The sequence below is a fragment of the Aspergillus stella-maris genome (assembly GCF_047715825.1).
Source record: "Aspergillus stella-maris strain CBS 113639 unplaced genomic scaffold BDV14scaffold_44, whole genome shotgun sequence".
Classification (NCBI taxonomy): Eukaryota; Fungi; Ascomycota; class Eurotiomycetes; order Eurotiales; family Aspergillaceae; genus Aspergillus; species Aspergillus stella-maris.
The window spans coordinates 264,565-277,652 of NW_027396838.1; the positions used below are offsets into that span (position 1 = coordinate 264,565).

A 13,088-nucleotide genomic window follows, 5' to 3' on the forward strand; every position below is an offset into this window, starting at 1 on the left:
TTGTGGAGCACGCGGGACGACGAAGGGGGCCACGTTGCTCCTAGTTTGGGCATACTAGTCCTGAAAAGAGTATAAATGCCTCCACGAGCATCCTTGGGGCCGCAGCCACACCGTATCAGCGGCCAAAGATGGACCCTCACGGATCCAGCGAACTCTCAGCTCCAACCGCAATCTGTCTGTGACGCGGGCCGCGTGCCGGACCATGGGTTATGGCCTGTCGTTTGGTGTTTGAGTTGGAGATTGAACCTTCAGGTGTCTAGCACTCTGCATTTTCCGCTTCAGGAGTGCATAATCCCATTGTTCTGTCCCCCTCTTGCTTCAACATTTGCCCGATATAAAACCTTATTCTGTGACCCCTGCACGCGCTTGCATCTAGCACGTTCTCTCATTGGCTAAATTGCAAGGGTTTACCGCCGTCTGATCCATCGTCTATAAGCCAACGGCCAAAAGCAAGCATGGCTGACGCTGACCATGCCCAGCCCACCCACCTCCATCAACCATGCCCTGGAAGACAATCAACATCAGCAACGCAGACACCAAGCATAAACGCCTTAGCAACGCAGATCTCCCTCTCTGCCTCGCAGATAACCAACTTCCTCAACCTCAACAACATCCCACACCCGAGTTTTGCCCCCGATGCACCCCCTTCGTTTCCTTCCGCACCAAATGATATCCTCTACGCGCGCCAAACACTTCTCGAATCCGCCCAATCCCTAATTGACCTCCTTACGGGTCCAGCAGAGCACCTCCGCTGGCTCGCATGCCGACACCACGATATGTCTAGCCTGCGCTGGATATACCACTTTGACATTGCGCGCCATATCCCACTTGATTCCGCCATATCCTATACCGAGCTTGCGCTTAAGGCAAATGTCAACGAAGATACCCTCAAGCGCATGATCCGCCACGCCATGACAAACCGGCTCTTCATCGAACCTTCACCGAACCATGTCGCGCATTCCGCGTCTTCCGCACTACTGGTGAAATCCCAAGCACTGAAGGACTGGGTCGGATACTGCAGCGAAGAAACGTACCCCGCCAGCGCGAAGGTCGTTGAAGCACACGAGCAATACGGCGTCACGTCTGACCCCTCGAAAGCAGGATACAGCGTTGCATTCAACACCGATAAACCGATGTTCGAACATATGGCGAGTGACCCCGAGCGCGAACGGAGATTTGCAAATACAATGGTTGAAATGACGAGTACGGAGGGGTACGGGATTCATCATCTGGTGAACGGGTATAACTGGTCCTCTATCGGGAAGAGCAAGGTAGTCGATGTAGGCGGGTCAACGGGGCACGCATGCATCGCTATATCAGAAGTCGCGAAGGACGCAAGCTTTATTGTACAGGATCTCAAGGGCGTTGTTGAAGGTGGAATCAGATCTTTACCGGAGGATGTTAAAAGGGATGGAAGGATAACCTTCCAAGAACACGACTTCTTCACGCCGCAGCCTGAAATAGCGGATATTTATCTCCTGCGGTTTATATGCCATGACCACCCTGACGAAGTGGCTGTTGAGATTCTGAAAGCTCTTGTCCCCGCTATGCGGAATGGAGCAAGACTACTTATAAACGATGGAGTTCTACCGGAACCAAATACCCTGCCGAGGGGTGAGGAGAGGATTGCAAGGTGAGCTTACCCATTCTATATCTTTCACTTACCTCTACACGGCGCCGTACTGACTCCTGGATAATTAGGATAATGGACCTCGAAATGATGACGACCTTCAACGCGCGCGAAAGGCCGCTAGCAGACTGGGTAAAGCTCTGTGCGGACGCAGATAGTCGGTTCAAACTGAGGTTCGTTTCTAAGCCTCAGGGAAGCAATCTGTCGATATTGGAGTTTGTGTTTGATGGGTCGCGAAATGTGTCGTTGTAAGTAGGTATCTAGGCTTGGACTGGCTGCAGTACATGTTTACCATCACGAATGGAAGCTTCTGGATGACGCTTTAAGTTATCCATTTGCAAGGCCGGGAAGTAATCGGCCTTTATTATGTAGGTACTTCTGTCAGCGTGATATCCGAGCCCGAGTCGTCTGGGGGATAGCAGGCGGAACGGAGGGCTGTAGGATAAGGATCCGCCCCATAGGATAGGAAATGATAATATTGTGGACTTATAGACATTTTAATGTCCGTGGTAAATAGAGATTCGTCAAGATCAACATAAAACAAGAGATGGAGACGCAAAGGTCTCTTCTGCAACATACAAGCACGACTTGACGTACGCACCGCACCCTACCTATGTCTTCCTCACAACCTCACCCTGTTTTCCCCAGTATGTATCTTCATCGTCTACAGTTATCACAACCGCCTCAGCATTACTCTGGCTTTCCCCTGTCTTTGGCTTGGTCTCGTTGCCTGGTCCCTGGGCCTGGCCGCCGTCTTCACCAACATAGACGGGCTTCCGGTCCTCATCATCACCTTCCTCCAGATGAGCCTTGATCCTGATATTCGGGACCTTACCCTTCTTGTAGAACTTCAAAATCTCCGTAGCGGACTTGGCCATCTCCGCCGTGGCCTCGGTGCTTAGCTTAAGCCCTTCCTTCTTCCCCCATTCTTCAGGATCGTCAAGATACTCCGAGACTGCCTCAAAGCCCATTGACAAAAAGGGTCCAACGTACGGGATAAGCCCGAGGCCCGCCTGAATCAGACTGGTAACGATATTCTTGAGCCAGTCCTCGTCGGCTTCCGTTTTCTCCTCCTTCATCTTGATCCCCTCGTGCTTGCTAACGGCATCGGCGAGCTTGATGTACGTGCCGTCGCCCATTTCGATTTCCCGGCGCTTGTTCTTTTCCCACCAGTCGATTGTGTCTACGTGTTTTGAGTCAAACAGCGCAATAAAGTCGTATGTTTCTTTGAACTCTGGCGCGCGGCGCTCCATTGGTACATGCAGAGCTAGTTCGAGCTGTTTGATGTCGAAGCGCGCGGTCCAAGTCGGCTGGAAACTCAGCCCGTATTTGTCGTCCTGTTTAACCTCGAGCTCGCCGACTGTGAATTCCAGTGCGAAGGGTGTGGGCACTTTAGACGGCGGCGCGTCGGGCTCCGGCACGGTGGCGGGCTTGGGCTTGGAGTTGCTTCCCTTGAAAAGCGAGGCAGCGGCGTAGTTGAAGCCCGCGAGGAGACTGGGGTCGTTGTAGCGCGTGTACGTCTTGAGCTTCACATCATTTTGGTTGAATTTGACGAAGACGTAGCGCGCCCACTTGCGGTACTTTTCTTGTGCGAAGGCTGCGTATGATGAGGGCAGGTAGATGCCGCGGATCGGGTACGTCAGGTCCACCCACATGAAGCGCTCTTCGGGCGTGGGCATCCGGATGGGGATGTAGGCTACTTGTGTATGTCCTACCCACTGTGCAAGGTTGCGGCCGTCGCCGTTGCCGTGGATAACGTCTGCGCGTCGTATGTCTGTGCTGCTGGGGCCATAGCTGCAGTGCAGATCGCGCCAGCGGGCGTAGCGGCGGTTGGAATAGGCGATGACTTGCTTTTCAGCGCGTCTGGTGCCCGTTTCTGGGAGGTCTGGGTCTCCGCGTGTCTGATTCCCTTCGTCGAAGCTCTTGTTTACTACGACTTCGTGGAGGAGATAGTCTTTGAAGTCGTTGATGTTGGACCCGCCATGCCATTGGTCAGTGTGAAGTAGGTCTCGGTCAAAATAGCAAGGGCCTTCTGGTCCGACGAATGCCATGATTTAAAGGTTAGTTGGATGTGATAATGTTTTGAGGAGCCTGTAATTGATAGCGTAGAGTGACTGTTGACGATGCAAAACGAGCTGGAAAGAAGACACCTTTATATAGCATTATCGCGCTACAGGGATCTCACTGCAAATGCTGGAAGTTTGGGCATGGCATCACTCTGCAATGTATGTGTAACACCGAGGATCTCCGGGCGTTCGCTGAGAGAAAGCATTTCGAGTCATCTGCATACGAATATGCACGAAATCTGCAGGAGTCAAGTTGTGTGCATGGTCATTCCCCCGCCTGCATGAGATCTGCCCAGTACCTTTTGTGAATGCGCTCAGCAATGGGCTGTAAAATGACGCACACTGCCATGCAAGAGGTCCAAGCCCATCAGCTTTACACAAAGAGGCTGGCTAAACCTGGAGACCTGGTGAGAGAATGCAACATCGTGAGCGACGATCTTCGCATTGGTGCATTTCTGTGCGGGAGGAACCGTATTCTGGGGATCTCAGCGAGGGTACATGAGCTTATGACGACTTGATAAGCAGATCCTACGTACTGGAATATACCTTATTGGGTCATTCCCTTGGCGATGCACTGTCCTCATGCACAAGCGACGAAAGCGGGCGTCTCGTTGAGAGAAGAAATCGTGTGGAAAGGGTCAAGACCGGAGCAAGACTCCTGACGCTCCTGGAAATACCGAGAACCGGTAAGTAAACAAATGCCGCTCGCGATCTTCGAGAAGGGCGTCATGGAAAGGAGTCGATCGCTGCGGGTGAGGGCGTGTCGGCGGGACATGAAGGTGTATCCAACCTCGAGAAGGAAGGCGCGATACACAATGGACGGGAAGAAGCTGCTTGGACTCAAGTTGCCAATGACACGCATGACTAAATAGCATATTTACTCGTTATTTGAAGGTCCTTTATCTTGGTAAGCCTCAGATAGATCAAGACACAAGTATACCGTTCAAAGCCCCTCTCCCCTAAACAACCTCTCCCTCTCAAGCATCTTCTTAACATTCTCATGTCCCTGGGCGGCCGCAGCCTCATAAGAAAGCCTATAAACACGCACCGCCTCCGAGAAAAGCGGCCTCACATCCTTCCATCCCGTAACGGCTCTAATCCTGTCTGACCCCGTCCACTGAGGAAAGTCAATGAGAGCAGGCATCCAGGGGCTTTTCCACTCTGACTCCTTTGCTTCGTCGGAAGTAATGTATTTCACGCCCTTTGTGATGCCGTATTCAGATACAAGAGCGTTCGCAATCTGATCGACTGTTTCGTAGGAGTGGGATGAGATGTTGAAGATTTCGCCTGCTACTTCTTCTCTCTTTGTGTGCGATGCAAGAGATACATATGCGTCGCCGCAGTCATCTACGTGTAACGCATGGCAGATTGAACTTCCAGGAACATGGGCCGGGATCGTCAGGGCCTCGTTGTCTTGAACTGCCTTGTCCGCAATGTCGAAGAAACCACGGTAGTAACTTGCCGAGCGACCAAAGACATTCGTTGGTCGTACGAGGACGGGTAAGAAGGCGTCCGTGTGTTTGAGTGTATCAAGGGACATGCGCGTGCGACTCGCAAGAATAGGCGGCGGGTTGAGTGGGCTTTCCTCCGTGTGTGGTGCCAAACCATCATCACCGTGGTAATGCGGTCCGACGCCGTAGTCCTTACATCCGGAGGAAATAATAACGAGTGGTTTTGTCCCGTTGTTATTCTTTTGGCTTGCTAGTGAGATGGTGCGGAGGAGGTGTACGGTGTTCTGGTGGTGCGTGGTGTAGTCTTCTAGGTTCTCGGTTGTGGAGACGATTGTGTCGATGCTTGGTGGAAGTTGTGCGAGAATAGAGTTGTGAGAGGAAAAATCGTCGATCTGGCCGATTACTGGGATGATTTCATCTGTTTCGAGTGTGATAGATGCGGATTCGGACCGGATGAGGCCGTATGTGAGCCAGCCGGCGCGGGAAAAGGCGCGGGCGACGGCATTGCCAATGTAGCCGTTTGCGCCGGTGACGAGGACAGCTCGAGGCATTATGGTAATTGCTATAATGGAGATGGCGTAGGTGCTTTGGGGTAGTTTATATACTTCGCAGTTAGTGATGATGACAAATTCAAATTGGATGGGCTCATAATGGTCCGAATCGGAGACATTAATAATTCAAAAATGACCACTTATTGCTTGTCCAGGAATCCTTATCTGGGTCTCAACTAAATGGCGCAACAGGTGGTTTCTATTTATTCATCAACCCCATCTCCATCGCGCCCCGGGAGCTCTTCCGCCAGTTCTCAGGATGATATTGACTGCCCAGATTGCGTACGCTTGTAATGAAACCGCCAGGACCGAGATCGAAGTCATGAGCTCCATCGCAGCACTCGGTATAATACCCTGCATGATGATTAAGGATGTAGTATCGAGCGTCGATGTGCGGACACAATGGCAAGAGCTGACTGACAGAAGGCGCTATGAGATTCTGATAAGTTTGGCCGGGGGACAGAGGCCAGGTACTAATGGGCGTGTAAGGCCCAAGTATGTATTTCGTGAGCACTTGGAGATGATTATCCGCAGTGAGACATATCGCCAGCTTGATTCGGACAAGTTGATTCGGGTCATTGATTATGCGGCAGTCGTGTCGAAGGAATCGTCGGCCTTTGGCCTTTTGAAGCCGAAGGCCGTCTCTGATGCTTTTGGGGAAATGAAGATTTTCAGCGCTTCCGTTTCGCAGCCACTGGGTTATTGCCTGGCCGTCGAACCATGTCAACGCGAGGCAGGGGCATAAGTCCACGACGTCCACCTGAGGATAGCAGGACCAGACCCAGGGGGTGCCGCCTTTCTCGGGGTCGGAGCACCAAGGACTAACCCAGGATGAGGGGTGAAGCTTCAGGCATCGAGAGCAGTATTTCCAGCGTTTGTCTTGGACTTTTTTCAAGAGCATAGTCCACGGATGGTTAGCTAGGTTTTCCTCAATGGCAAGGGACATGCTGCCGAAGAATTTCGGCCAGGATAGTTCTTCATCTTTGAGGGCGAAGGGGATGCAGCTGTATACTGCCTTGCAGCTGAGAGCATAGCAGGCTCGTGATACGGATGGCAGATAGGACGCTATGATTCGTATGATATCCTCCGGGACATTTGGTAGAGGGAAGCAGTCCTTCCTTAGCGGGCGGGGCCATGGCGGGCTCGTTACAATTGGCATATTGTACAGGCAGCGGGTGATACATGAAGTTGTAACTTCCAGGGAGAAGGAAATTGCAGTGACGCTTACACTCCCGGATTATAGTTCCATTGCGAATTCTTGGGGTGTGTTCCAAGCCTGTCAACACATGGCATTGTTTGGGTCGAACATTATTTTCCGCGACAAATCATGTCAGGAGTCGAGACTTGAGTCTGTGAAGGCCAGCAGAGATTCAGAACATGTCTACATAGGTATTCACCAGCTGGGTACATTGCATTCGCAAGTACATGCCGTGTGAGAGAAGAAGTAACCCCGGACAACCCCCACTGCGAAACCTGCCTTCTTCCCAGAAAGTCATCTCTAGACCTGCGCAAATTAGCACATATAGTACTCTCTCATGCATCCCACTTGATAAAGAAACAACATGCCTTACGGTCATGCATCCGGATCTATTCGAAACATTCCGATTGGTCGGCGCGTCTCATCTCGCATAAAGGTGTGATGCCCAGACCGCTAAAGCACCTAGCGAGTCAGAGCAACTGCGACAGGTGCTGGCACCTGCAGTCAACCACCTACCCGCCGTCTGGAACATTGTCAAAGCCCTCCCCTGAGTGAGCAGAAAGTATAATGTCCCGCGCACTCCGATCCTCAGCAAGACAAGCCGCAAACAGAGCAATTCAACAAGAGACCAGACAAAACCCAGACCCCCTCCCCGGTCTCAACAAAGAAGAAACCAGCCTGCTCCGGAAAAAGCAGTTCCGTCTACGTGGTTTCAAAGATGAGATAACGACACAAGCCTCGAGATACGGAGAACATATCCTCAATGCCCTCCGCGCAACATACATCTTTGCGCAGGCGGAAGCAGGAGCGGCGGTGTGTATTGATCCCGCTGGGCATATGCTTACTTGTGCACACTGCTTTGGTGAGGACGAAGAGGAGTGGCGCGGGAATCAGGTCAAGTGCCTGATTGATTACGCTGGGGGAGCGGTTCAAGTTCAGTGTGTGGCCTGGGATGAGAGGCGCGATTTAGCGCTTGCCAAGGTTGTCAGGGCAGAGAGTGTCGGTGATAATACACAGTCTCTCAGCTTTGCTTCTATCGGCATATCGTCTGGGGTTTCCTCTACTTGGGATCACACGCCAATTGTCTGTATTGGGCAGCCTGGGGCAGATGACCTCGAGTCCAAAACGCCTCGAGCAACGGGGTATGATCTGTTGGAGATATCAGAGGGTAGACTGAGGGGCTTGATTGAAGGTGCGGATCCGCAGGATAACCTGGAGATCGGGACGTTGAAGCATGATGCGTGGAGTTATTGGGGGCATTCGGGGGCGCCGCTGGTCTGTAGGGAGACGGGGGTGCTTCTAGGGTTGCACTCAAGTTGGGACGATCAAACTGCTATGAGACATGGGATACCGGTTGATGCTGTGAATGAATTTCTGGATATACATTTACCTGGATATAGACGAGGAGAGGTCAACCTGTCTGATAATGCGGGGATTGGGGTGAATACAGCAGGATCATAAGTTCAATAGCGCGAAATTTAGTTAGTTCCCAATATCCAAAGCCATCGGCCAGTGCAGCTCCCCTTCGATATCAACCGTTTCGCTCTTCGCAACAAATCCAACGCGTTCATACAGTCTCCTCGCAGTCGGATTCTCTCTTGCAACCAAGACAGATATCGTTGCAGCTACTCTCATCCGCCTCCTCTCCTCATCGACAGCATTTACAGCAGCCTGAAGCAGTCTCTGCCCATTCCCCGCCCCCCGTCCCTCAGGCAAAACATACATCCCTACAATAACATAGACCACCCTTTCCCCCGCCCGAATAGACCTCGCATCCCTCGCCGCCTGGTGATGATCAATATCCTTAAACAACTCCCACGGCGTATCCTCCGCCTCGTTTGTCCGTGGATATATCACCGGCCCCAAAATCGTGAACTGCCCAAGCCAAGGATAAAGCAACAACCTCCTCACATCCCCCGTCGCATCACCCACATATCGAATGCCCAGATCCGACGAGTCCGATTCCGGGAAGAGCGTGACGAAAATCCGACCCAGTGGATTCAACACCCGATTCGTCCAGACTTCGCCGCTGAAATCGAGTTCGCGCTCGTAGGTGGATGTGAATGCTTCCGGGTCTGTTTGGAGGCCTGTCAGGCGGAGGATCTTGTGGCGGGTGACGAGAATGCGGAGGTCTTCTTCGTCGGTGAGTTGGGGTTGTTTAGGGACGATGATGATTTTGTCAGCTGTTTTGTGAGAAGGGGGCATTTTTGAGGCAGTGAGTGTTGGGGTGAAAGAGGGGCAGACAACGACAGGGAGGAGATATGTTGGCGGATAATTAATCCAGTCCCAGGGCTAAGGACCGGCACGGGCAGCGCTGATCCCGCAGCCAGTGCAACCCGAGCATCGGTCATGCGTTGGCAAGAAAAGAAATGAAAGAACAATAGAAATGGTCAAAAGGCAGGATTAGACATAAACTTTAACCTGTCATGGGGATCCTATTCCGAGAACTACCTGACAACAAAAAAATAAAAGGAAAGAACGACCAAGACGCGATTCGAACACGCAATCCCCACTGATTCAGGTGTAACGGAGTTAACGTTATGCCGGAAAGTGATGCCTTACCATTAGGCCACTTGGCCGTGGGTTGGCCTTCGCTCGCATTTTTGTCATGATCTCCGCTAAAGGGTGCTGATATACTTGAACCCGAAATATGGACAAGAACAAATATATAATGCAGCAGGGAGATTAGATCTGCAGAAGCTCGAAGTGCAACACCTATTGCATTTTTCAGGTACAGTTCCACCATTGTCAATCATGGGCGAGTCCGACTAGGGGTACCTGCCAATCCGGGGGAGCCAACTGAAGCACCCATGAATGTATCCCAACCCCCTGCAACCGATGCCACTTGTAGAGCATCGAAGAGTACTAAAATCTTTACGCCCCCTACTGACCCATATTCCAAATTTTCCGGCCACGTGCATTGGTCAAGTTATATGTTCGTATCATTTCACACCCCTCCATCAGATCCGGATGATATTATCTTTCTGGAGAGAAAGGAGTGTCTGTGTATCCCGACTCGTTCTGCCTTGGGCTCTCTTCTTCAGGCGTACTTTCTGTACATTCATCCAACATTGCCGCTCCTGGGCGAGGCCGAGTTCTAGGATATATTAATCTGCCTCCGGCAACGACAAGGAGAGTTCATCTACTTGTAATGCAGGGGTTGCTATTCGCAAGTCCCCCGTGGGTGTCACTTAAGAGTACTCTGAGCGGTATCATTGCTAATCCCATTGAAAAAGTACGTTAGCCTCGATATACTTCAACGGTGTGAGTTCCGAGGGAAACATGATGCCTAAGAAAACTTTTACAAAAGAGCCAAGGTATGAACACGTCCACTATTCTGCAGCTGACACTACCTCACATTCTCAGTACCTATATTACCTCCACGTTGGATGCCCACTCGCTCGTGCTCAAACTGCCGTAATCCTTAGCCACCACGCGTGTGCCCAGGAGCCCCGAGCGGGTAGTGACTGGCTAGCCCTCGCAATCCATGGAGCTCAAATCCTTGACGGACTATCTAATCATCCATCAAACCCCGGCTTCTCATGCAAAAAAACGACTATGGTGGTCTATCGTTCTTCGAAGAGCTCTCTGTTTGAGTTTGTACCGTCGCAGCCTGGTTTTGAATACACCGACTGCATTGGACGCGGTGGATGACAGTACATTTGGCCACGAAATCACCAATCCGTGCGTCTATGACGCCGAAATTAAGAAACTGCTCCTTGATGTGTTAAAAGAGCATTATGCACTGGCGTTGGCACTATCGGATATGATGTCGCTTGTTTATGCAAGTCACGGGATCAGTACCATTTCCATGCCTCCGAGTGATTTTGAAGCAACGATGGGCAAGATTTCCAGAGTAAAGGCTACTCTTGATGATTGGAAATCGAATATTAGGCTTTTTTAATATATGTTGAGATAGCCTCAGGCATCAGCTGGCGGTCACGTGCTCTCCGCACCACTGACTTTCCACCGATCGCCTTTTAAATAGAGAATCCAAGGGCTTCTCAGGGCGATCGCTCACCTCCGAGTTCCCGACAGGTCATGAGCCCTCTAGCTCGTCTATCCAAGGTCTCGCTGACCACAGATAGCTCCTAGCAACAGCCTCACCTATTTTAACCACTATACAAGCCCTGGAACCTTTTATTTCAGCAAGCCACTATGTGGACCAGTACCCCCACCAAGACCTTTAGCCAACCATGGATCACGGCGCTAAACCTATTTATCCATTATTCCAGGCCGCTTACTGGCTAGAGAATATAACCAATTTAATCAGTTAAATCTACCTAACCTCCTCAAGCCATGGCTGACATGCCTGGTAACACTAGAGGCGGCGAGAACCTCAACCACCAAGCCATAAATCATGGCCGTCTTATCCCAGCGGAATTCAACCGTACCATACCAGGAGTCGAGATCCTAAATTCACGGGAGGAATATAATACCTGGGAATTTTTAATCCAAAGTGCTTTACATATGGTCTGCCTTGACTAAATTATTAACAAGAATATTAGCCAACCTGCAAAGGAATTACCATACTTTAAGTGTTGGGAAGATGCAAGCTTTTAAGTTAGTAACTAGCTTATTAGCCAGGTCTCTAGAGAGTTAAAAGCTAAACTTTATTCACACTCTTACAGAACTAAATATGCTAATAATACTTTTAATGCTATCCATAAAATAGTCTAGGGCCAGGGTTTTATATAGCTTAAAGTTGCAATCTTTAAGCCTTTAAATATAAAAAGGAACTAATTTGGTAATATTAAAGACTTTATTATATAATTTAAAGATATAACACTTATAGTATATAACATGGGATTAGATATTAGTTTATATATATTAATATTAAGGGTTATTTATAAAGTTAAACATGACATGTTATTTTAAAGGACTAATTACCAAGAGCAACTAACTAACAAGCTAAAGGAGTTTAATTGGGAGGACTTTAAAGCTATTTATAAGTCTGCCATGGCAATCTATAATATAAAGGATAATATTATTATAGCTGCTTTATATATAAGATAATAAAATATAATAAATTATTTAAATTTTAATATCTTAATGCCAAAGAACCCCCGTGAGTTTAAGAAGTGCTGTACTAGAGCTCCTTATAAAGGCATTAGTAAAGGGCAATATATTAAGTAACTTATTAAAGGTCCCACAAGAAATATAAATAGTAACTACATGTTTTGTAACATGGCAAGCTATAATATATCTAGATATTGGCATCTTGTTTTGCAACTACATGTAAAAGGATGGAAACTAAATAAAGGATTCTAGGCATATAAGTAGGACTTTAAGAATAGAAAGAACTTTAAATATAATAATAAAAAGAGTAATAGCTTGCATGGAAATGCTGCAATTAAGCTTAAAGTAAATATATACTAGTTTTTAGCTTTAAAACTTTTATCTATAATAAAGGAAGACCTCTTTAAGATCCAGGATTATATACTAATACCAGACTATATATAGTTAGCAGCTGTACTAATACTATTCCTAGAGCCTATATAAATTATTGATTTAGGAGCAAGCTGTTATATTATTATGGACTACCATGCCTTTAAGTAACTTTATAAGTATAGACCAGGTAATAAACTATTTAGCCACTATACTACTAGTACTAGAGTTATCTTAGTTAAAGGCCATAAAAGAGCAAAAGTCATGATATAAGGCCCTAAAGGCCCTACTAAATATATTATTAATATATACTTTAACCCAGACCTTAACTTTAACATGCTATTAATAACAAAAATGTTATAAGATATAGGTATCTAGTAGAGCTTAAAAGACCTAATACTACATAGTATAAATAATAATAGAGTTGTTAGTTAGACATATATATACTATGGAGTTCCCCACATTACTATATTACCTAGAGATATGGCCCTTGCTGCCACAGATGACCCTAAAGTAACTATAGAAATACTAGTAGTAAAGGATAAGTCTACCCCAAAGCTCTTAGCAAGTAAAGCAATGTTAGTATACTATAAAATGGGCCATGCAGGCATCCTAAAGATGCACAAGACCCTATGTTATGGGCCCCTCGTACGAGGTGCCCTAAGAGACAGAACTCGGTCGCTACGCGACCTCGTACGATGACCCACCCTCGCTTACTGCCCTCCATTTCTTATTCCGCACACAGCGCCTGTACCTCTTCTTCTTCAACAGACCCTTCGTGTATATAGGCATGGTATAGTTTAG

At 48.6% G+C, this 13,088-nt stretch overlaps 6 protein-coding genes and 1 non-coding gene across 7 annotated transcripts; 2 read left to right on the plus strand and 5 right to left on the minus strand.

The window, feature by feature from the left end:
* Positions 1-115: 115 nt before the first annotated feature.
* On the plus strand, positions 116-2,149 carry BDV14DRAFT_177300 (S-adenosyl-L-methionine-dependent methyltransferase). The gene is made up of 2 exons (XM_073769392.1): positions 116-1,633; positions 1,702-2,149. Exons 1-2 carry the CDS (start codon positions 456-458, stop codon positions 1,880-1,882), a joined length of 1,359 nt encoding a protein of 452 aa, XP_073626130.1. The 5' UTR covers positions 116-455; the 3' UTR covers positions 1,883-2,149.
* Positions 2,150-2,241: 92 nt separating this feature from the next.
* On the minus strand, positions 2,242-3,681 carry BDV14DRAFT_202207 (uncharacterized protein; the record flags this gene model as incomplete). The annotated part of the gene is made up of 1 exon (XM_073773948.1): positions 2,242-3,681. The coding sequence occupies one exon, from the start codon at positions 3,679-3,681 to the stop codon at positions 2,242-2,244; it is 1,440 nt and encodes a 479-aa protein (XP_073626131.1).
* A 911-nt stretch (positions 3,682-4,592) lies between these two features.
* BDV14DRAFT_210156 (NAD-dependent epimerase/dehydratase family protein) lies at positions 4,593-5,698 on the minus strand (the record flags this gene model as incomplete). The annotated part of the gene is made up of 1 exon (XM_073775822.1): positions 4,593-5,698. The coding sequence occupies one exon, from the start codon at positions 5,696-5,698 to the stop codon at positions 4,640-4,642; it is 1,059 nt and encodes a 352-aa protein (XP_073626132.1). The 3' UTR covers positions 4,593-4,639.
* A 199-nt stretch (positions 5,699-5,897) lies between these two features.
* Positions 5,898-6,857, minus strand: BDV14DRAFT_202209 (uncharacterized protein; the record flags this gene model as incomplete). Its single annotated transcript, XM_073773949.1, has 1 exon — positions 5,898-6,857. One exon carries the CDS (start codon positions 6,855-6,857, stop codon positions 5,898-5,900), a length of 960 nt encoding a protein of 319 aa, XP_073626133.1.
* Positions 6,858-7,397: 540 nt separating this feature from the next.
* BDV14DRAFT_210158 (S1 family peptidase) lies at positions 7,398-8,357 on the plus strand (the record flags this gene model as incomplete). The annotated part of the gene is made up of 1 exon (XM_073775823.1): positions 7,398-8,357. The coding sequence occupies exon 1, from the start codon at positions 7,464-7,466 to the stop codon at positions 8,355-8,357; it is 894 nt and encodes a 297-aa protein (XP_073626134.1). The 5' UTR covers positions 7,398-7,463.
* BDV14DRAFT_95289 (GNAT family N-acetyltransferase) lies at positions 8,347-9,344 on the minus strand. The gene has a single exon (XM_073777914.1). It carries the CDS (start codon positions 9,099-9,101, stop codon positions 8,379-8,381), a length of 723 nt encoding a protein of 240 aa, XP_073626135.1. The 5' UTR covers positions 9,102-9,344; the 3' UTR covers positions 8,347-8,378.
* Positions 9,345-9,375: 31 nt separating this feature from the next.
* BDV14DRAFT_t100 lies at positions 9,376-9,475 on the minus strand. Its single transcript has one exon. It is a non-coding gene; the product is annotated as a tRNA-Arg (tRNA).
* Positions 9,476-13,088: the final 3,613 nt, after the last annotated feature.